The following is a 24,146-nucleotide window of genomic DNA, read 5'->3' as shown; positions in this document are numbered from 1 at the left end:
CATTCCATATTGGATTTTTTTAATTATATCTTAATTGGCGCAATTACTGGTCTGTATGTTTAAACGCATATCAAGTTCAGTTCAAATAACATTTGTTAGATCTAAATTAAAATATATAATTTCTTCCAGCTTAAGTCATTTTTTGTTCTGTTTCCGAATTCTGTTTTAACCCAGATGATTTTTAATCTTGGTTTTGTAATATTTCTAACTTTATAGTGTTTCAGTAAACTATTTGTCATGTTTGGCTCAACTTTCCTAACCCACATGCAGAACACGACAGGAGAATAGATGTTCCGTTAAAGGTTTATTTACAAAGAAATCAGAGAAATGTATCGCGGGCGGGGAAAGCGTCTCCCAGGGAACGGCTCGCAGTCTGAATGACACACTAGGAAGGTAACAGAGAGATGGTGAGTTTTAGGTCATGGGAATTGGGAGCTTCGAAGAAAAGGAGTGGTCTTACTTGTGGCGAGGTGGATTACGAGCTGGGGGAAGGGTTCCGGGCCGTAGGATCGGGTAGGTCTTCGAGTGGGTCCTTTGAGGTTCCAGGGGTCCAGAGGGAGAAGGCTGCGGCGGAGGGCGGACAGGTAAGAACAAGCGGGACAAGTTCTCGGAAGGGAACTCCACGTTTCCAGAGCGGCACCTGAAAGTGACAAGCAACAGGTGATTTACTCGAGAGGAAAACTCAGGTAAACACAGAGAGGCTCTTGTTCAGTGGCTCGGGCTACCATTGCAGGTTAACACTCAGGCGTTGAATGAGTGTCGGTCAGCTCCTCTTCAACATCCGAGCAGATGAGTGATCAGCAACTGGTGTGTCGGGAGATCCGACACACCCCTCCGGGACGGCAGCCTCTGGCACCCTCTAGTGGTAGGAACAAATAGGAACCCAACCCACAACTAAAACAAAACCAAAAACCCCAGTACCTAACCCCTTAATGGGTCGCCACCATGCCTAGAAGAGCTGGATTGAAGCGAACGACGGTAGTCCCTTATAAGGGATGGATCCAAAATGAAGGAGCCGGGGACCCAGGAACGATCTTCCGGGCCGTAGCCCTCCCAATCAACGAGGTATCGCCAGCCGCGACCTCGTCGACGGGAGTCCACGATCCGGCGGACGGAGTAGGCCGGATGGCCATCAACTTCTCGGGGAGGAGGAGGGGGCTCGGAAGGAGGGCAGAGCGAGCTGGTCTGGACGGGTTTGATTCGAGAAACATGGAACGTGGGGTGAATGCGCAGGGAGGGAGGGAGGCGCAGGCGGACTGCAGTAGGGTTAATAACAGACTGAATTTCGAAAGGACCTATGAACTTGGGAGACAGTTTCTTGGACATAGATTTTAGCGGTATATCTTGTGTCGACAACCATACCTTCTGGCCCGGGGTGTAATCAGGAGCGGGGATCCTCCTGCGGTCAGCCAGCCTCTTGTTTTGGCCAGCTGTGCGGTTGAGTGCGTGAACCGTCTCCCTCCAGATCTTGTGACAACGGCGGATGTGGTGTTGCACCGATGTAACGGCAATGTCGACCTCTTCAGTCGCAAACAGCGGTGGCTGATACCCTATAGAGGCTTCGAAGGGGGACCGACCTGTGGCTGCAGAAACATGACAATTATGAGCATACTCCACCCATGGGAGAAAAATGCTCCAGTCAGCAGGGTTGGTGGATGTGAGGCAACGGAGAGAGGATTCCAGTTCTTGATTCATACGCTCAGTCTGGCCATTGGTCTGTGGGTGGAACCCAGATGTCAGCGCTACTCTTGCGTCAAGCGCTGAACAGAAACCTTTCCATACCTGTGACGTAAACTGGGGTCCTCGGTCAGACAAAATCTCCACTGGAATGCCATGCAAACGAAAAAACATGTTTAACCAGTAATTGAGCTGTCTGAAAAGCAGATGGTAGTTTACGGAGGGAAATTAAATGACAGGCCTTAGAGAAACGGTCTATTATGGTAAGGATTGTTGTCATACCTTTAGAAGAGGGAAGGCCAGTGACAAAATCAATCGCAATGTGCGACCATGGGCGCTTGGGGACGGGTAAAGGTTGGAGGAGGCCCGAGGGAGGTCGGTGGGAGGATTTATTCCTAGAACAAACAGGGCAGGCAGAAACGAATTCTTTAACATCCTTATGTATAGATGACCACCAAAACTTCCGGTTAATAAGAGCGATGGTACGGCTGATGCCCGGGTGTGCAGAAAACTTAGAGGAATGGATCCAGTGTAGAAAACGGGACCTGACTGTAGATGGAACATAAATTTTATTTGGGGAACAGGACTCGGGAGTGGGCTCGGTTCGCTGGGCTTGTCTTATAAGATCTTCGATCTCCCAAGAAACTGACGCTACCACACAGCTAGGAGGCAGAATCGTGGTAGAAACTCTGTCGGAGTCATCTGGAGAGTGAATACGTGAGAGGGCATCAGGTTTGATATTACGAGAACCAGGACGGAAGGAAATGGTGAGATTGAACCGGGAGAAAAACAGGGACCAGCGTGACTGCCGAGGATTAAGTCGCTTAGCGGATTGGAGGTAAGCCAGGTTCTTATGATCCGTCCAAACCAGCACGGGATGTTCAGCGCCCTCCAACCAGTGCCGCCACTCCTCTAAGGCCAGCTCGATGGCCAACAGTTCTCTATCGCCCACGTCATAGTTTCGCTCCGAGGGAGAAAGCCTACGGGAAAAAAAGGCACAGGGGTGAGTTTTGCCGTCAGTGTTCGAAACCTGTGATAGGACTGCTCCTACCCCCATGTCAGAGGCATCAACCTCAACAATAAACTGCTTCTGCGGGTCGGGTTGAACAAGGACCGGTGCAGACGCAAACAGGGATTTAAGTCTCTTGAATGCAGCGTCTGCTGCTTGGGTCCAACAGAAACTGGACTTGGTCGAAGTTAGTGATGTTAGGGGTAAGGCAGTCTGACTGTAATTTCGAATGAAACGACGATAGAAGTTTGCAAATCCTAGGAACCGTTGGAGCTGTTTACGTGAGTCCGGGGTGGGCCAATCCAACACGGCTTTGATCTTCTCCTCTGTGGGTCTTATCTGCCCGCCCTCTAGAATATAACCAAGAAAGGAGATTGAAGCTTTGTGAAACTCACATTTCTCTGCCTTCACAAACAGTCTGTTTTCCAGGAGCCGCTGGAGGACGAGACGGACATGGCGACGGTGTTCCAAGAGGCTCTTAGAAAAGATGAGAATATCATCAAGGTACACAAAAACAAAAACATTAAGGAAGTCTCTCAGGACGTCGTTGACAAGTGCTTGGAAAAAAGCAGGGGCATTAGACAAACCAAAAGGCATGACCAAATACTCAAAGTGACCTAACGGAGTCTTGAAGGCCGTCTTCCACTCGTCACCTTGACGAATGCGAAGAAGATGGTACGCGTTTCTTAAGTCGAGTTTGGAAAAAATGGTGGAGCCGTGGACCGGTTCAAATGCAGATGATAATAGGGGCAGAGGATATTTATTCTTAACAGTTATTTGATTTAAACCCCTATAATCAATACAGGGACGGAGAGAGCCATCTTTCTTTCCCACAAAGAAGAATCCCGCCCCTAGAGGAGAGGAGGATGTGCGGATGATACTGTTTGTTACTGCGCAATAGCCAGCCCCGCCCTCTCCTCACAACTCCTCGGGCTGACTACTGAACCAGTTCTCTGTCTAACAGGTCCGGAAAATCTCTAAGACCCGGGTCTTACCCTGAACAAAGTCTATAGGAGATAATCTGTTTAAACTGGTGGCGGAAGAGATTCGTCTAGCACTAACTACCTCCTTATCCAGAAGTTATGACCCTTTCCAGTTAAGGAACAATCAACCGAGTAGCCTTCACAGCTGCATAATTCCAATAACCACTTCTGTTAACGGTAGTTCTCTTCCTGTCGTAACGTGCACTTGGTAACGGCTAGATAATTTTTAGTGACTAAGATATAAGTCCCAGGGTCATTATTTTACTCTCACCAAAGGAAAGTCTGAAGCCACCACATTACTAGAATCATGCATACTGATTTTACTATAAATAGAAGAACTTTAACTCAAGTGACTCAATTAATTTCAATGTCCACAACCTAATCAGAATTTTTTAAGATATATGTATTTATTAAGCAAGCTTTAGCATGGAAAATGACAGGCATACAGAATTTACTTGTGATTACCATACAAAGAAAATCAATATATTTTAGATCAATTCAACCTTTACCTAACAACCTTCCTACACTGTCATCTATCTATCGAATAGGCTTTGGGGTGTGGCACAACTCATACTCATCGATGGTATCGGATCTTGGCAACCGGAGTCCTTGTAGTCCTTGGTCAGAGTCTTTGACTTTAAATCATAAATCCTCTTTGGAACCGAAACAAAAATGAACTGTCTGCTTCATCCAGCCGAACAGCCCTTAGTCTATCCTGTGACTTTTGTTCAGTTCCCCAAGTCCGTTGAGATGTAATTCTTTGAAATCGCTGGGTAGAGTGCAGAGTTTGGAAATCTAATTAGGAACCAAGGCAGTGGGTCGGATCTCGCCCTTTGGTCCGGCGTGAGGAGCTCCGTTGTCCTCCTTGTGGCGCTTTTCTTGGTTCCAGGGCGTAGTCCTCTGCTGGTCTTCTTACCACACTTGTGTAGAGTCTCAGCGCCGGCGACGAAGAACACCGTATCACCTCGGTCTCACGATTTTATACTTTTCTCCCTCCCTGGGGAGTACACCGAGGGCGGGAGAGAGAGAAAGACAAAGAGCAGTTTGTGCGCTGCTTCATAGTTGCGCAACCCGCCCATCTGCAAATTTGGGCACTATGACTCACTTGTGAGGTAATGTGCTTGTGAATCTTGGGACTTTCCGGGAGCAATAGACTCCAGCTTGAGACACAATGACCCCATTGCAAAACTATGTGTTTGGGCTTTTTTGGGGCTTTCCGAGTTGCTGTAGCTGTATGTGTCATAGCCTAGGACTTTCTGGGACTTTCCGAGTTGCAATAACAGCATGTGTCAGCCTCAACACCCCAACCTTACTTCTCCTTATTCTGTATGTAACTTTTAATCATACAAGTTACTTCAATCATTAAAATCATATAAAACATTAGTACATTAGCCGTTTCGATAATTACTTCAATCATTAAAATCATATAAAACATTAGTACATTAGATGCTTCGATTCTATTTTCTCGTTACAACATTAATAGAATACAGAGAACACATTCTCATACAAAGAGTACACAATAAGCAATCATTTTTAATCAACATACAGGGCTGCCACAATCTTCTAAGTACTTTATGATCCGTTGTTCTGCATGTGCCTGGACAGATCTCAAATTTACATACATTTTCATACCAGAGTTCTTGACACCCCCTCCTTGAGATCGGACAGTGCTCAGCAGAACACGCACAGTCCTACTCAAAAGAGGTCAAGGCCGTTGTCCAGTCCATCATCACAGCAAAGAAAGAGAACATCCTCTTCAGCGATGACCGTAGGAGAGGGAGACGGTGTCCACGCATCCACAACGTCGTACTCCGTGAGATTCGACGGTGGTGGGAGCAAGACATCCGTGTCCATATCCTCGTCAGATGTAGAGCAGGGCTGGGGCTGAAGATGTGGGGGACTCGGCCGAGGTGGAGGAGCTGGGGCAGAACCAGCCGCAGTCACCTCTTGGGGAGGTGTTGGGAGACATAACTCTGCCAACAGCTCCTGGAATTCTTCCTCGTAGGTGGATGATGAAGAACCGGTGTCAGTCGTCTGGCAGGGTTGGTGAGATGAACTGAGTAACTCAGTTTGGGAACACTGATCCTGTGTTGCTGTGCTAGTTTGGGTTCCGACGTCGACGAACATATCCGGAGATACTGGACAAACAGGGGGAATATACTCTCCCACAGCCACCACCTTGCCATTCAAAAGATGAAGAGTAGGTAGGCAACGACGGGACACTTGGTTCTCCCACAATTTCCTGACTATGGGGTACATCCGCCCATTGCCCAGTTTGGACGATGATAGCTCGTTGCCTTGGCCCAAGGCAGAGGTCCACACGATCTTGTGGTCTCGCCCAGGATTCTAGATGTAGAAGCAATGTACGGGACCCCACGCCCTTGACGCAGAAGATAGCCGTTACATAGCTAAAGTGAGTGTGCACACACTTGTGGCACCAACGAGTTGACGATGCAACCCAAAGGAATCCATAGGATTCTGCGGGGATTCCACACCCCACACAGCAGATCGGTACCTAGAGAGAAATAGCAACCCAGGTAACTTCATGATTAGTTGCAACTGATTAAAAAATATTTACATAAATATGTAGCCAAGATGCCAAAGCAGAAGAAAAGATGTAAATTAGACTAAGCTGGTGTGCCAGATTGAGCTACAGCCATGGGGAGTTGATCACGGGGAATCGAGATGGGGGCTTGAGGCTCCTGAATGGAATCATGAAATATGGCAGAGTAGGTCATGAGCCAAGCAATGAGGGGCAATGTAGAGGTCTTCTTTATCCAGTAAAGGACCACCAGGACCCCCCAGCATACTGCCCAAAGGACCAGGAGCGCCCATCTCTGGAGCCAGCGACGCTTGCTGCTACCCTTGATGGAATATGCTTGGTGTGCCAGGTAGACGAGGATGTAGACGGCCAAGAGCCCCTCTACGATAGCAGTGATGATTTTGAGAGGACCGGCACGGGTGGCATGAACTCCTCCACACACCAACTCCATTACCATGGCAGCTGTATCCATGGTTAGCCAGAGGCCTGCGACGATGCCTTTACGCCAGTTGATTCGGGTTCGGCCCATCAAATAACAAGCAAAGAGGGATAGAGCACAATCCCATCTTTGGAGAAAGATAGGGCGTAGGATGATCTTCATATACCCTTGCAGAGCGACAACCACCCTTAGTGGCTGATCAGTAGACCATAAACCGGTGTGGGAATATATCACCCAGGCAAAGATGACACTAATCTGCTCCACGGTACTCACTTGAATAGGCGCAAAGAGTGATGTCGGAGCAGAGGAGTTAGTAGATGAGTTAGATGCCATGATCTCTGATGATGGTTGTTCTTTAGTTCAGGTCCCCACCGCAGCCGTGAAGAGGAATGGCTCGTAGGCACACAGCAGCCGACTTTTATGCGGATTTACGCTCCGCCTTGGGGGGGAGGGGCTTATAGTCCTTCCCCCTGCAACGACAAAGTTCCTTCAGCCACACCTCCACGATGACCTTGCCCATGATCAAAACCACGGCAACGCCCAGGAGGCCTAGCAAGTATGGCCACAACATACTCAGGGCACTGAGTATCCAACCTTCGACAATAGAGAGCCCTCCCCCTATCACGTCGGCAACTCCTTCCACAACGTCGGTGACTACGGTTGCCACAGAGGAGCCCAGGACCTCATACCAGTAACATTCATGTTGATTCTTTCCGTCTCCACATTGCTGCCATGTCTCTTTGGTGACATAGCAGGTAAGGTTAGAATACATAAGGTTAGGTCCAACCCAGTCGAACCCATGGTCTACTTCACCCTGGCACAGACTTTTCCGGAATGCATGCCCCTCCGCAATGGCGATGATAGGGTGTGGGATGAAGGGAACGGGGGCATTAAGAATGCTTTTGCGCTTCTGGAGGTGATAGCCCAGGATCGCATCAGTACATGTCTTTCCACTCACGATTGCTCTCCGCCACACTCCGTTGATCTTCCTCCAAGTAACCTCCGATGAATGGGTGTCATACTCTTCTGCGTAATGGTCTTTGCAGTAGTCTTCCCAGCCTATGAGCGTTTGGCAAGGTTTCCTGGCCAATGCTATGACGCATTCAGTGTTGTTGCGTCGACACGTCATGCGCCAGGGTCTTGGGTTCACATATGGCTCGGGTCTCCAGAAAGCTCCGGGCCATATGGTGACTTCTTTGGAGTAGACAGTGGCAACATACTGATATTTTATCCAATAATTATTTGATTGACTGAGACAAGGTAACACCCAGTTTTGAAATTCTCTTTGTTGAAATCCCCAAAATTCCCAGTCCCACTTTCGATAGTAATCCTCATACCAGCCTTGCAGAGTGAGCTTTGCTGTTGGGACCAAGTCCGGGTCGGGGCATTCATAGGTCCATACTGTGAAAAGGGCGTGATTTGTCTGCCAGATGTCACAACGTGGAGAGGAGAGAGTCCTCCTCCAGGTGGTTCCGTTGAGGCTGTCGAAGATCCTTTGGCCACACACTTGTCGATTTTCGCAAACTGGTCTTTAGGAGCATTGAGAAGATCGTCAGGAGTTGGGAGTCGTTGTGTGCGCAGGTCGGCAACCTGTGGTCCTTTTAACCCGTCGGGAGAACGAGCAGTCCCTTCAGGAAAATCTCCAATGTAGTACAGCTCGGCTGGTGCAATGTAGGTCCATGGGAACGAGTTATTTAGCCAGGGTTCTATTTCAGTTCGCACAGCTCTCACGCGAACCCATGAGACAGTTATGTATTCTTCTATGCCTAGTACTATGTAATTTTGACTGCCACATCTCATAAATTTGTTCCACAAGCAACTGGAGAGCAACTTAAACTTGTTGTCATAACAGTCTGCCTGGTCCGTTTGATATATGAATCGTCTGGGGCCTTGCCGAATCAGAAAAGCAGTGATGTTCGTAAAACTTGATGAATCCTGACGAAGTTGTGTCTTATTCTTCGGAGGTCTTACCACAGGCGGTCTTCTGGTGACGACAACATCTTCCTCACAGTTCAGGTGATAATCCCCCCAGAAGTCCCAACGTGGGAGCCAGGTTCGACAACCTGAGGCTCTATGCGCATAGACTACTTCTGTATCCCAGTATCCTTGTAGGGGCAACAAGATCAAAGGTCGACAGGCCATGTTGCAGTGCCATTCCGGCACCCCTAGGTCTGGGTGGATCCAGTTGCATCGGACGGTTCGGCGTTCCTTGCGTTGCAAGATCCTTATCCAGCAGAGAACTCCGTCAGTGAGGAAGTTGTAGTTGTAGATCTCCCATGTACGATTCATGAGGGCATCGATGTCGGAATCATTCAGGCTGAATGCTCGACTTTCCACATACTTTTTGCCATAATCCTTGGCAAATACAGCAGTCATATTCTCGGTGGAAGTATCTTTTTCCCATGGCACAAAGATGGATGTTGTACTTACATTCCAGCAATTAAAGTTAGCGTACTTGGAGTGACCATAGGTGACTCTTGAGTGTGTAAGTTGCCATGGTCCAACTCCAACGAAGTATAGGATAGTGGTGAGAGTAGCAGAAGCGATTAGCAGGGCGAAGAGCGTAAGAACGCTTTTGCAACAGAGGGATTTGGCCTTAATCGTAGTCGTTTTCCGTAGCAGGGGTCCTTCAGAGGTATCCGAGTCGTCGTCGTCTGAATCTTCCGGGGCTGATATGTCGGCCAGTAGGTTTGGTTTCGTAGGCATTCTTTTCAGATGGATGTCGTCCATTTTGGTTCCAACATGTGGCGAATCAGTCGTTCTCTGGGGTCTGCTTCAGTTGGAGTTACGCAGATCTTCTTTAATGCTTTGGTGTGTCGCTGGGCAGCTGGGTTCTTTGCAACCCGTCTGATGGTTCTTCCTCGCTGCAGCGTGGTATATATCGGAGAGGGGTAGGGCAGATCTGGTTCCAACCCCCTCCACACCCACTTCCATAAGAACATCCTCCAACAGTCGGGCCTGGGAAGTGGGCCCTGTGCACTACCACTTGTTACCGCCTTATCCTCCCAGGCGCCATGCATGTGCCCCACGGGGATTGGAATGGTGATATATGTGCACAAAGATTGGCCCTGCAGTGTGAGCCGGGTGCGGTACCCCATAGGTGGTGGAGTAAAAATCCTTTGATGCGGAGGGTTGGGGTAGACCCTGTCCATCTCCAGTCTCAGCGGCAGTCGAGTGTTGTTGAAGATGAAACGGTCCGGGTCACTTTCCATCCTCACCAGAGTTTTAGCCATGCCGGGGGATGATGCCCAGATGAAGCAGCCGTTCAACGCTATTTCACAGTATAATCCCTGTATTGGCTCCAAATAGTGGGGTCCCCATCTGATTCTTACTTCCATTCCTGCTGTCATCCAGTATACAGTGTTGAAGATCCAGGGGAGATGTCTCCGGCAGTCCGGGGAAATCTCTGCTTGCTTCACCACGCTAGACATTTGTCGCCCCCTCCAGACCGCAGGTTCTGACGGGGAAAAATAGTACACGCTGTGCCATGATCTCGGCACCTTTTCATCGCCATTTCCCACATTCCCTATGTCTTGAAGATCGGTTGGGCGTAGGTAGATCAAATGTTGGAAATAATAAGCTTCAGAAAGTGGGAACGAAGTAGTGAAATCTTCTCTTGGTTTATCTAATAAAACGGAGCCATGGGGGAGTTTCAGAAAAGGCCCTCTTTTTGAAGTCCCTGACCAAGCCCCCGTGCCTACTTTAAATAGTTTACTCACAAAATATCTTTTTCCATCTCGTTTTTCATTCTTTTGCTGACCTTTAGTTGTGACGACTCGTGTTCCTCTTGCCTGTAGGTCCGTTATTTCTAATTTTTCTTCTTCCATGGAAATGTGAAGGTGAGTGCCTGCCAGGGGTTGGTCTTTATTTTCTTACGAGGTGGCTCCGGTTCAGTAAGGGACACGGTGGCATAGACCTGTTCATCCGGCACCGTCTTGATTGTTGCTCCGACTGAGTAGATCCCCTTAAAAGGGATGATGACCATCTTCACTGACAGTTGAACCTGACGGGTGGTGCTTGAATCAGAGGGCGTTCTTACCCTATGAGCCACGCCTCCAGGGACCTGCAGTATTCCATCGCGGAAAGATGACTCTGCTGTCACCCAGTAAAGAGATGACTTTTCCTTGGGTCTCGAGGCATTACTGCCCCATCCATCCAGCTCGGTGTTGTAGTAGTATACGTTCGACGTATGCATCCACTCTCCTTGGTACGTCTGGTAGATCCGTTACTGGGATGGTGCAGTCATTGATGATCTCCAAGATCAGATGCGCCCAGGTGGTTAGCTCCCAAGGGCCTGTCCACCCCCCGTTGACGGCCTGCACTTTAGTGTCATCCGGGAGTAGATTTAACTCTCCAGCAGGATGACTCAACTGAGGCCGAAACACCCGAAAGATTACTGGGGAATGTTGGGTGCCTACCGGTAGGAACGGTACGTGCGTCCGAGAGGGGTCATATGGCCAGGCAGCTTGAACAGACGTCCACAAGTCGTCATGGGGCCCCTCTGCTGTCTTCCACACCCCTTCTTCTGTCCCCGACGGGTCCTCCGGAGTAACAGGAGGAGCAGAAGGTCCGGGGAACCAAGGGGGTGCTGGTATGGGGCTCTCATAAGTTGACCGGGCACGGTCGTTCGATTTAAACAGGCGTAGGGCGCTGTAGTATCTCTTTACCTGCCAGCCTTCAGCCTGTCCCGTTGGAGACACCCCTGCCTTCTGAATCAAGTCACAACAGACAGTACAGTAGCACAGTTCCTCGCCGTCCCACATGCACTGACATCTTTTCAGTTCCTCCTCTTGCCAGCCCCATTGGGCTACCACCGTAAGTCGGGGCAGGTATCCTATCCGGCAGTTCCCGCAGAACAGGGTGCTCAAGACGATGACCGGAGAGACCGGCAGGGAGCCCAGTACCATCGCCGTTGCCTCCTGTCGCCTGGGTTTGTCACGGCCTGGTCCTTCCCAGGTGGTAGGGAGCTGGTTGTCCGTTAAACAAACAGGGCAGCAGTTCTTAGGTCCACTCCACATCACCATTTCTTTCTCCGTCGACAGGATTCCATTTTTGGCCCATTCCAATTTCTTCAGGGCTTTTCCTGTCCAAATCCCTGAAGTTGTTCTTCTAATTACAACCACCCCTCTCACGGTGGCCAGTCCGAGATAGGGTGGAGTATTACATGATTCACTGGCCATTTCACCGGCTTCTGTTTCACTTTAGTTAGGAACTGGCTTGAGCTGTTCGACTCCTTGGATCCCCTTCTTTTCCAGCAACACTGTGTTCCTATCCAGTACTTGCTTGACTATGTCTGTTGTTTCAAACTTGGGTTTCACTGCTGCGTTCACAGGCTGATCTCTTGCTCTGACCCACACGCGTTGTCCCACGCGGAATGGCACTTTGGGCGTCAGCTTCTCCTTTTTGTCGCTGGAGCTCCGCCCCACTTCCTTCGTGGTGAACGGTCGTTGGTTGAGCTCCATCGCTGGGCGGGCCTCGGCTCTGCTTCTGTCGTTCAAGGCCTGTCCAATTTCCACCGCTTTGGTGCTCCAGCTGTTGGTGTTAGCATTCTTAGCTATCCAGCTTTTCACTAATCCTATGGTGCGCTCCACCACCCCGTTGGCTTGTGGGGTGTATGGGGGTGAATAAACTCGCATTATCCCATAGGTCTGGCACCATTGATCAACCTGTGCATTACGGAAATGCGTCCCATTATCCGTACGCAGCTCCTTCGGGATTCCCAGGGCACTGCACACTTGCTCCAGCATGCCGACAACACTATTGCCGTTTGCTCTCCTGGCTGCTTTCACAGTTACAAATCCCGACATAGAATCCACCAGCACCAAGAGGTACTTCTCACCTCTTTTTCCTGTTATCCCCATGGGGCCTGCAACATCCATGCAGACTGAGCCCCAGGGGACTGTGCTCTTGATGGTCAACCCGTCCAACCGCTGCCCTCGGCGACCTGCGTTGTATTGACCACACTTGCAGTCCCTCAGCACGCGCTGGACCTGTTTCACTGGGATCCAAAGCTCTTGCTCCTCCAGCTCTCCTACGGGTAGGTCGTGCGCCGGCATGTCCAAGGGCTTCATGCACGCTCCGTGCGACCTGGCCCACGTACTCTTCTGGGACCTCCCGACCTTTGGGAGTACTGTCCCACTTCTCGGTACCGACAAAGACAATCTTCCGCTGTTGGGCGTAACAGTCCACTTCCTCATTCCCACGCCAATGAGCTCCCTCATGCGTGTGCGCTCTGATGCTCAACTTGAGTTCTAGCTGCAGCTTTAACTCGGCAATCTTTTCCACAAGTCTTTATGCGCCACTGGCTTGCCTTTGGCTGTTTCAAAACCATTCTCTTCCCAAATGGCCAAATCTTCTTTAAAGGCTTGAGCACAGTAATAGCTATCCGTGACTATTCTGGCACTTTTGATTCTTCGTTTCACCAACTCCAACAGTCCTTCCAATATTGCTGTCACTTCTCCTGCTTGGGCGCTGCCGGGGGCTTTTCCCTTCTGTCGGCATCTTTCTTTGCCATCTTGCTTCAGGATGAACCCCCAGTAGGCCGTCTGATCGACCCTTTTCTTGATCCGTGTAGAGTATCCACTCTGGTTGTTCTGGTGTTTCAGGTGCTTCTTGTAGTCGTTTCTTCGTGGGTTGTGTAGGCCCAATTTCGAGCTCTGGGTCTAACAAGATGTCTTCCCATCTTCCCCACCGTGCATTAGTTGCTTTGGTGCTTTCAACAGTCCCTTTCCTTAAGAACTTGTGGACCTGGCTTTGAGTGATGACTTTAACTGGTTGTCCCTGTGCTAGGTCTTTCAGGACACTCCAGTAACGAGCTAGCACCGCCAGCTCTTTCTCCTCCTGTGGGTACTTCTTTTCCACAGAGGTCAAGGTGTAACTCCACAGGGTAACCAGGCCCCCGTTTTCGTTGCTTACTTTGATCATGGCGTCGTCATTCTCACAGCTGATCTCCGCCACCAGTCTGTCAAACTCCTTGGTTCCAGTCTCACAGCTGCTTGGATCGCCTTCCTCAAATCCTCCAGGTTCTGTTGATTGGCTGCTGTCCAAACCCACGGTCTCTCTTCTCCTTTTCCTTCATCTTCACCTTTCTTCAGGCAGTTGTACAACGGTCTGGCATATTTTTGGTAGTTGGGTACATGGTCTCTGACATAGTTACATAATCCTAATATTTTCTGCAGGTCATTTTCTGACTGAGGGGGCTGAATATTCATCAATTTTTCTCTGTATCCTTCCGAGAGTCCCAGGTCCGACGTGACCTGGAACCCCAGATAATTTACTTGGAACTGTCCGAACTGGCATTTCTTGAGGTTAAGTTTCAGACCTGCCTTAGTGAGGTTTTCGACCACAGTTCGTAGCTTTGCTAGGTGCTCCTCTTCAGTGTCATCGGCAATGAAAACATCATCTATGTAGACTGTTGCCCCCACATCCCCCAGTACCTCCATCACGGCCGACTGGAAAACATTCGGAGAGTTCTTGTATCCCTGGGGCAACCTCTGCCAGACGTAGCTCTTGCCTTTATGGGTAAACGCTGTCTTACCCTGGGATTGTCTTGCCAGGCGAAGTGAGAAAAATCCATTAGCCAGATCGATGCAGGACTTGAACTTCTTGACACGGAGTGTTTTCAGTGTGCCTTGCGGGTTGATTAGGCTGGCTCGGTTCGCTACAGTTCTCCGATTCAGGGCTTTGAAGTTGATCACCGGTCTCCAACCCCCTCCTGCCGATTCAGGTTTCTTTACCGCTTGGATGGGGCTGTTCGTGATGGGGTTGAGTTCCTCTCTGATGATTCCCAGGGCGCTCAGCTCTTTCACTATTTTGTCCATTTCCTCGACCGCTCCCGGGTTCAGCGGGTACTGTCGAACAGGCGGGTGTACCCCACCTTCGATGTGATGAACAAACTTTGGACCCAGATCCCCACAGTCGTTCTTGAACCGGGCCACCTCCGCTGATGTGATGATCTCACGCAGCTTCTCTTTCCCAGCCGGGGAGAAGTCGCTCTCTTCAATTTTCTGTTCTGTCACTGCTGGTATGTCGACCGGCTTGTACCAGTCTTGTGTTTCTGGTCCAGCCTGTGTCGGTCCGATTCTCACAAGCCTGGCTTTCAGGTTTGTCAGTCGTCGCTCCAAGGAACGACGATTGTTCCTCTTTTTTCCTAGTCCTTCTAAGTCTTTTACTGTGAGAAGATTATAGGGACCTTTTACCCACACTACTCCTTTCCAGGTCCCGTATGGCATTTCTTCTACTTTTCCATTGGCAAATTGAACCTTTAGGTGTCCTGCTGTTTTTAGGTCTTTGCGGGTCATAGACACCTCTGCTCCGGTGTCCACTAGATAGGGCACTCCATCCACTTTAGCGTAGATTTCATCCCCCTTCCAGTAGGCATTCTCTAAGATGACCCGCGACCTGGACTCCATTACTTCGTTGACCCTCCGTTCCCGACTTTGCGGGCCTCACGGAGGGCCATCCTCTGTTCTGGGCTCAATTTTCTATAATCCTCATCTGACAGGAACGGGCCTTTCCTTGGCTGGTTTGATGGTGTTGGTGGGACGACTGGTTTTCCTCATGGTTCCGGTGCTCCTTGCTGGTAGGGTCTGCTCTGGAAGTTAGATGGTGGTCTCACATTTGCCTTATTAGATGGTTTTGCAGGCTGGCTAGACTCTTTCTTCCGTCTTTCTTCGAAGTAGTGTTGCTCCAGGTCAAATCCTTGCACTGCTGTGTCCATCTGGGCGACTGTGGTGCTTCTCACCGGCAGTTTCACGAAGACCAGCTCACCTCTCCGTCCTTTAGTCACTTCGCGCAGCACCTTCACATATCGTGCCGGGGAAACGGTTTGCTTGAGTGTATGCCAAAGGGGCTCTAACTGCTCCCTTTGTAGTCGTCCTCTGGCTCTTTTGATCTGGGATTCTTCATCATCCATGTCTTCTAACACCAACCTCTCATAGTGGTTTTGTGCAGACTCCGATCCAGTCATCGGGTCCGCGGTCACGCTAGTAAGCCACAGCTTCTTGGCTCCCTCATGCTTAGTAGCAGACACCACTGTGGGCCAGACGTCCTTCAGATACTCCTCGTTGGTCTCATCTGCACCCTTACTCCTAATTATCAGTCTCAGATTCTTGAGTTCAGCGTAAGCATCCTGGCTCGCACTTAATCCTGTCGGCTGGGCTGACACACCTTTCAATAGTGGCGGATCCCCTTGTCCCAGTTGCAGAGATGTCCCTTGGGGCTCCTCTTCATCCGCAGACACTTCGTCCAGCTTCTGTCGAGTTTCTCGGGAATACTTGTATGCGGCTTTCTTCAGTCGTCGCAGCATCACGTCGTACATAATCCCGATGTAGGCTGTCCTGAAGTTAGCGGTCAGGGAGTAGTGCGCCGTCAGGGTCGAGCAGGACGGTGTCATCAGTATGTTGGCCCATTCCCCGACCGTCGCCTCCACCTCGAGTGTAACTCGGTCCTCCAGTCTGCTGGCCCAACCTCCCGGGATCTGGTACTCCTTTTGCCCGACTTCTGGTACATACGCCCGCCGTCCATCCTTGGCCTGGACGGGACCCCAGGTCAAGTCTCGAGCCAATCTCTCGGAAGACTTTTCGATGTCAAATGTCTCCGTCTCCTTCTTTTTCCCTCGATGTTGTCCTGTCCGGAGCGGCCTGTAATCAGCTGGAGGCTGCTTCGGGTCGGAGAAGGCGCTCTCGTGGTCGCTCTCTTCTTCCTCCGCTGCAGGATGTTCGTCCTCGCGCTGCTCCTCTCCGTCCTCTGCGTCGCTGATGTCCTCGTACCGCGGCTGTCGAAGAGGGTCCCATCGGGGGGAGTTCAGCGGCTGAATCTTGACCGGTTTCAGCAGTTCATCTTCCTTGTCAGCCTGCCGTTCGTTCTTCACCTTGTCTGCGTTGAATTTTTCCTGTTCGCTGTCGCTTCTTTCAAACGTGAACTCTTTGACGTACTTTGCTGCTTGGGAGTCGGCTCCGTCTGATGAGGCTCTCAGCCTTATCTTGATGGGTTCCACCACTTTGGCCTTGCCCGCCTGTGAGGTACTTGGAGGCGAGCTCGGCTGGATCACCAGGGGGAGCTTCTTAGCCTCTGGTGGGGGGGGGTTGACCCGGCGTTGCTCCTCTATCTCAGCTGCCATCCGCACCCCTTGCTCCGTCTGAAGCCGGTGCAGACGAGGGTCGACCACCACCACCAATTCCTTGAACCCGAAAAGATGACTGTTGGTCTTGGCTATGGTCACCAACCCGTTCTCAGCAACTGACTGGGCGGTGTTCCCTGGCAGCTTTGGTGATCTCAGTCCTTGTACGCTCACCACCACTCGCCTCATTCCTTCATTGTTCCCGGCCACTAAACCTCGCTCGAGGCCGTGCCAAATCTTCTTCCGGTAGTCCTCAAGGTTATCCCCCTTCTGGTATGCGTCGATCGGGACCAGAATCACTGCACCGTAGGGAAGCTTGTAGCCATTCACAATGAGGACCTTCCCTCTGGTTGCCGCGGCTCTGGCCGCTTCCCGCAGCAGCAGTGAGTTTTGCTGATAACTCTCTCCGGCTTGACGTTGAGGTCCCTCGAATTCCCGGTTGTGAATCTTGTATTTGTGGTTGGCGAACACGATCAGTCCATCACCCTCGATGTCCCCAACAAGCTGAAACACCTTGAGCCCGGTCTGCATCTTAACACAGATGGCCTCCGGCGGCAGTGGGGCCAGTTCCTGGGCCATCCTCCAGCCGTCCGACTTCTGGGTCTTTTTCCTCGGTCTGTCGGTTCCCCGTAGTTCCTCGTCTGTGCTGTCCCCCTCGTCGTCTGAGCTGCTCTCCTCCCGATGTCGTGGCGGCGCCGATGGTCTCCTCCCTGTGCTGTGAAGCGTCGGGCGAAACTCGGGCCGCTGGGCTTTCTGCGTCGACCAATTCGCTGCAGCCTTCTTCAGCTCCCCCTCCAGAACTATCTGATGGAGGGCTTCCTTCGCTTCCTCCAGACGTGTCGGTCGAGGACTTCCTTGGGCTGCCGACGGAGCCGGTTGAGATGGTCCTTCGTCGTCCGAAATCAGGCTGACGAGTTCCATGTTCGCCGACCCCAACTCTCTGACGGGGGTTCCTTTCCTGCTCGGGAAACAGGATGGAGCCTCAGCTACATCCGATTCCTCTTCTCTCACAGCCGAGGCTGATACTTGTCCCCGTTCCTTCTTCTCCTTTTTGTAGGCAGCCAGCCGCTCCAATTCCTCACGGCATTCCGTGTAGCGATTAACTCCTCTGGCATGGGGGTCCACTAGTATTCCGTCTAACCCAGCTGCCCGGGTCGCTGTCTTGATTACGCCGTCGTATTTCGCAGAAGGGCTGTAGACCATCCTTATTTCACTGTCCTTCTTTTCCTCAAGCAGGTCAGCAAACCATTTCAGCCAGGCTTTGATCTCACTCTTTTTGCTGACCTTAACCGGACATGGAGCCACACACAGCCGTGTCCCATGGTCCAGCTTGGAGCAGCTGTAGATGCCTTTGGAGTCAATGATAGTTTCCATCAAGTTCGGTATGTCCTCCTGCTTGTAGTGGTAGTGATGATTGAAGAACATGCGTCGATTTACTTCAGTCCATGTATCAAATCCATCACCAAGCAGCAGCAAATTCATTGGAGTTCTTTGTAGTTGGGATGTGGAGAGCATAGATCGCCACTCTCCTTTACTTTGTTCGCCATCCTCGTGGCCTAGGCCACTTCCTTGTGGATTTTCTTGCATCGGTCCAACTTTCGAGTATCCATCATCTTCACTATCCATTCTTGTTCTTTGTCTTCGAGTTGCCTCTCCCCCAAAGCCTCTCTTATCGATATAGAGCAGGGATGGGTCCAGGCCGGGTTGGCTACTGGCTTCACTGTCTGGATCTGGTCATTTATCCTCAGTAGAAGCTTTCCCTCACCTGTATGCTATACAGTTACTGCGAGGGTTGTGACTGACAGCCCTATCAGTCACCACTAGCTCCTCTCCCTAGGAGCTAGCCACTAAGTGAGCTATTCAGAATCACACATCTGTTTTTACTGACTTAGTACCTGAGGCCCTCCTACTCCGTTGGACTTGGGCCCACCCAGGGACGCCATGTTTGTTACTGCGCAATAGCCAGCCCCGCCCTCTCCTCACAACTCCTCGGGCTGACTACTGAACCAGTTCTCTGTCTAACAGGTCCGGAAAATCTCTAAGACCCGGGTCTTACCCTGAACAAAGTCTATAGGAGATAATCTGTTTAAACTGGTGGCGGAAGAGATTCGTCTAGCACTAACTACCTCCTTATCCAGAAGTTATGACCCTTTCCAGTTAAGGAACAATCAACCGAGTAGCCTTCACAGCTGCATAGTTCCAATAACCACTTCTGTTAACGGTAGTTCTCTTCCTGTCGTAACGTGCACTTGGTAACGGCTAGATAATTTTTAGTGACTAAGATATAAGTCCCAGGGTCATTATTTTACTCTCACCAAAGGAAAGTCTGAAGCCACCACATTACTAGAATCATGCATACTGATTTTACTATAAATAGAAGAACTTTAACTCAAGTGACTCAATTAATTTCAATGTCCACAACCTAATCAGAATTTTTTAAGATATATGTATTTATTAAGCAAGCTTTAGCATGGAAAATGACAGGCATACAGAATTTACTTGTGATTACCATACAAAGAAAATCAATATATTTTAGATCAATTCAACCTTTACCTAACAACCTTCCTACACTGTCATCTATCTATCGAATAGGCTTTGGGGTGTGGCACAACTCATACTCATCGATGGTATCGGATCTTGGCAACCGGAGTCCTTGTAGTCCTTGGTCAGAGTCTTTGACTTTAAATCATAAATCCTCTTTGGAACCGAAACAAAAATGAACTGTCTGCTTCATCCAGCCGAACAGCCCTTAGTCTATCCTGTGACTTTTGTTCAGTTCCCCAAGTCCGTTGAGATGTAATTCTTTGAAATCGCTGGGTAGAGTGCAGAGTTTGGAAATCTAATTAGGAACCAAGGCAGTGGGTCGGTGGATCTCGCCCTTTGGTCCGGCGTGAGGAGCTCCGTTGTCCTCCTTGTGAGGCGCTTTTCTTGGTTCCAGGGCGTAGTCCTCTGCTGGTCTTCTTACCACACTTGTGTAGAGTCTCAGCGCCGGCGACGAAGAACACCGTATCACCTCGGTCTCACGTTTTTATACTTTTCTCCCTCCCTGGGGAGTACACCGAGGGCGGGAGAGAGAGAAAGACAAAGAGCAGTTTGTGCGCTGCTTCATAGTTGCGCAACCCGCCCATCTGCAAATTTGGGCACTATGACTCACTTGTGAGGTAATGTGCTTGTGAATCTTGGGACTTTCCGGGAGCAATAGACTCCAGCTTGAGACACAATGACCCCATTGCAAAACTATGTGTTTGGGCTTTTTTGGGGCTTTCCGAGTTGCTGTAGCTGTATGTGTCATAGCCTAGGACTTTCTGGGACTTTCCGAGTTGCAATAACAGCATGTGTCAGCCTCAACACCCCAACCTTACTTCTCCTTATTCTGTATGTAACTTTTAATCATACAAGTTACTTCAATCATTAAAATCATATAAAACATTAGTACATTAGCCGTTTCGATAATTACTTCAATCATTAAAATCATATAAAACATTAGTACATTAGATGCTTCGATTCTATTTTCTCGTTACAACATTAATAGAATACAGAGAACACATTCTCATACAAAGAGTACACAATAAGCAATCATTTTTAATCAACATACAGGGCTGCCACAATCTTCTAAGTACTTTATGATCCGTTGTTCTGCATGTGCCTGGACAGATCTCAAATTTACATACATTTTCATACCAGAGTTCTTGACAATACCTGCAGCCAACGACTCCTTAATATACTTCTCCATAGTCTCCCGCTCAGGTCGGGAGATGTTATAGAGACGGCTGGATGGAAGGGGTGCTCCGGGTAGGAGATCGATGGCGCAGTCATATGGACGGTGAGGCGGAAGTGAAAGGGCCTTGGTTTTACTGAAAACTGGTGCCAGGTCATGGTACTCTGAGGGAATTGTAGACAGATCTAGTGAGGCTGCTGGTTCAGATTGCCTCGTGGGAGGACCTGGGGGAAACGCAGAGCGGAGACAGGAAGCATGACAGGAAGTGGACCATGACTCGAGACGTTTGTCAGCCCAGTTAATATGTGGGTTATGACGTTGCAACCAGTTAAAACCGAGGATCACAGATGAGTTAGCGGTGGGGAAGACAAAAAAAGAAATCAACTCGCTGTGGTTACCGGAAATAATGAGACGCAGCGGCTTAGTCTGGTGAGTGATTCGGGGGAGCGACTGTCCGTCAATAGCTGTAACTCGGAGCGGAACAGGCAACAGGCAACTGAACGGTCTCTAGAGACAGCTGGTGGACTAATGCTGTGTCCATAAGATCTCTTCGAATCAATGAAAACAGACAGCGGGAAATCATGGCTGCCGATGGCGAGGTTTGCCGGCAGTAACAGGCGAGGAGTTTCTTTGTTAAGAGGGAGGTCCGCCAGCCTCCTCATTCTTACTGGCGGACCTGACGGTTTAAACGCTCCGGGCAGGTGGCAATAAAATGGCCCGGGGCCCCGCAATAAAGACATAGCCGGGAAACCATGCGTTTCTGCCTCTCCTCCGGAGAGAGGCGAAAAGTCTGACCAATCTGCATGGGCTCGGGATCGCCAGCCCTTGGTGGTGGGGATTCAGGCAGAGTAATCGAGGGGCCAGCAAACATCTTAACCGCAGAGACTCTTCGGTTTCTTTCTTTGACTCGGGAACGGATCCTGGTATCCAGTCGGATAGATAGAGCTATTAACTGCTCTAAAGTTTGCGGTTCATCAAGGATGGCCAATTCATCCTTTATCGGTTCGTTTAAGGCGTGAAAAAACGCACTTTTAAGAGCTGCGGCATCCCAGCCGGAAGCGGCTGCTCTAATTCTAAAGTCTATGGCAAAATCCGAACGGTTCGTTGCCCTTTGCTTCAAATTCCATAGCTCCCGTGAGTTAAAGGCTGTGTCCTGGTCCTGACCGAAAACTTGTTTAAACTCTTTTAAAAACTCATCAAAAGAGCAACCATAATTAGTGGGTGTGGGAAAACGGGCCTCAGCCCAGCATAGGGCGCGGTCAGACAGTAAGGACAGGATGTAAGCTATCTTCGAGCTATCATGTGAAAAACTTTGGGGCGAATGATTAAATATTATGGAGCACTGTAATATAAATCCCTTACATTTGTTGTGATCTCCAGAAAACCTTTCAGGAGTCGGCGGGCGGATCTCAGAAAACGTGGTTCTGGCCGGTGGAACTGGATCCGGAGTAGCGACTGGTTCTGGTGCCGGGGGTTGCGGAAGAGAATTCCGTAGAAATGTGGTTAACTCATCCAAGCGGCGATTGGTTTCAGCTTGGCGAGCACTCAGCTCCTGCAGGGCGGACTCGTGGGACTGAATTAGAGAGTGTTGTTCAGATAAAGTCTTCCTTATCGCGTCCGCTGGGCTAGGATTTTGGCCTGAGTGTTCTGTCATGTTTGGCTCAACTTTCCTAACCCACATGCAGAACACGACAGGAGAATAGATGTTCCGTTAAAGGTTTATTTACAAAGAAATCAGAGAAATGTATCGCGGGCGGGGAAGCGTCTCCCAGGGAACGGCTCGCAGTCTGAATGACACACTAGGAAGGTAACAGAGAGATGGTGAGTTTTAGGTCATGGGAATTGGGAGCTTCGAAGAAAAGGAGTGGTCTTACTTGTGGCGAGGTGGATTACGAGCTGGGGGAAGGGTTCCGGGCCGTAGGATCGGGTAGGTCTTCGAGTGGGTCCTTTGAGGTTCCAGGGGTCCAGAGGGAGAAGGCTGCGGCGGAGGGCGGACAGGTAAGAACAAGCGGGACAAGTTCTCGGAAGGGAACTCCACGTTTCCAGAGCGGCACCTGAAAGTGACAAGCAACAGGTGATTTACTCGAGAGGAAAACTCAGGTAAACACAGAGAGGCTCTTGTTCAGTGGCTCGGGCTACCATTGCAGGTTAACACTCAGGCGTTGAATGAGTGTCGGTCAGCTCCTCTTCAACATCCGAGCAGATGAGTGATCAGCAACCGGTGTGTCGGGAGATCCGACACACCCCTCCGGGACGGCAGCCTCTGGCACCCTCTGGCACCCTCTAGTGGTAGGAACAAATAGGAACCCAACCCACAACTAAAACAAAACCAAAAACCCCAGTACCTAACACTATTTTCCAAACTATGCAGAACTCCTAAACAAAACAAAACAAACAAACAAAAAAAAAATCAAAAAACATTTCTATCCCAATTTTCTAGTGTTGTGTTTCAAAGTATGAAGCTCTGGATTACACCAGGGAGCCAGCATCGCATTAAAATCCTCTTTCTTTTTAAAGGAGCCACACAGGTTAACCCTCATGCATCATAGGGTTAATTTACATACATTGAGGCAGTAACACTATTAACAAGAACATCAATTTGTGAAATGGTAGAAATTAAATGACTATCCTGAAATTAAAAATGGACTGTATTTTTAAAAAGTTGTTAAAGAATTGATATAAAAAAAGGGATACAATTTTAATGCTAGCAGGGTGTTCTTGCCCATCATTCTTTTAAATTATTTTACCAGTGTTTTCAGGTTGTTGAAGGTGAACAAAAGAGCCTCTGCTTAGTTTTACTTTCAGTTAATTTACATTTACATTTCCTCCATTTATTTGGAAATGTTTGTTGCGGATAAAACGCAATATTGTACCCCTGTTTTCTGTTCCGGGTCTAATTATCTTTGGCAAGCTTACTAAAAATAATCCAATGTTTCCAACTCTACTGTAAATACTGTAGATGATTTGTAATTCTATAGATGCTTTCTAACTTGAATAAATCCAAACTCTCCACTAAGAAGTCACTGTGGTAGGCTGCATGTTTAAAGCGTCTATGTGTACATTGTTCGCATATAGACGTTTTGTGTCAACAAAATGGATAAACCTAAATAAGCTCTCCATAGAAACAAAACACAGAGTGAAGTCTAACCTTTATATGGAGTCTAGTTTTCTTTGTAATACATGTTTGACATTCTCAAAAAAGATTTAATTTTAGAAAACCAACAGTTTGCATAACTAAAGCTAAAAACAACAGCCTATAACTAATATGCTAGAAGATGTGAAATAAATTACTCAGGGAATGCTATTGTCAATATTTAAACAAGTTTGCTTTGTAACATATTGAAATTCAAATGGCTTATGTATATTATTGATACTTTAATTCATTCAACTGCCGTCCCCTTAATATCCTTATCTTGCCTAGGAAACCAAAATAACTTGAGCCTTTTGATATGGACGATAACGGTTTACTATGCCATGCAGACACTTTGTGTAATCTTAAAACAATTCTTAGAATAACATAAAAAAAAGATAAAACTATCTACATTTCAGCTTTTTATAGTGCAAAGTGTGATTAGAAACTCTCCTGTTTCATTGCAGGTAGCAGGAGAGGTTTAAACCCCTAGATAACAGAGTGACATAAGGGGCTGTGGAGAACACA

At 49.1% G+C, this 24,146-nt stretch overlaps 1 protein-coding gene across 1 annotated transcript; it reads right to left on the bottom strand.

The window, feature by feature from the left end:
* Positions 1–921: 921 nt before the first annotated feature.
* On the bottom strand, positions 922–22,743 carry LOC122819513. Its single transcript, XM_044096295.1, has 7 exons — positions 22,628–22,743; positions 22,363–22,542; positions 21,851–22,287; positions 20,470–20,712; positions 3,082–3,163; positions 1,960–2,072; positions 922–1,823 (listed from the first exon to the last, which is right to left on the bottom strand). Exons 3-7 carry the CDS (start codon positions 22,167–22,169, stop codon positions 922–924), a joined length of 1,659 nt encoding a protein of 552 aa, XP_043952230.1. The 5' UTR covers positions 22,170–22,287; positions 22,363–22,542; positions 22,628–22,743.
* Positions 22,744–24,146: the final 1,403 nt, after the last annotated feature.

Source organism: Gambusia affinis, linkage group LG17 (assembly GCF_019740435.1).
Source record: "Gambusia affinis linkage group LG17, SWU_Gaff_1.0, whole genome shotgun sequence".
NCBI classification, from domain to species: Eukaryota; Metazoa; Chordata; class Actinopteri; order Cyprinodontiformes; family Poeciliidae; genus Gambusia; species Gambusia affinis.
Note: the sequence above shows the minus strand (reverse complement) of the source record. Positions and strands in the feature narration are given on the sequence as shown.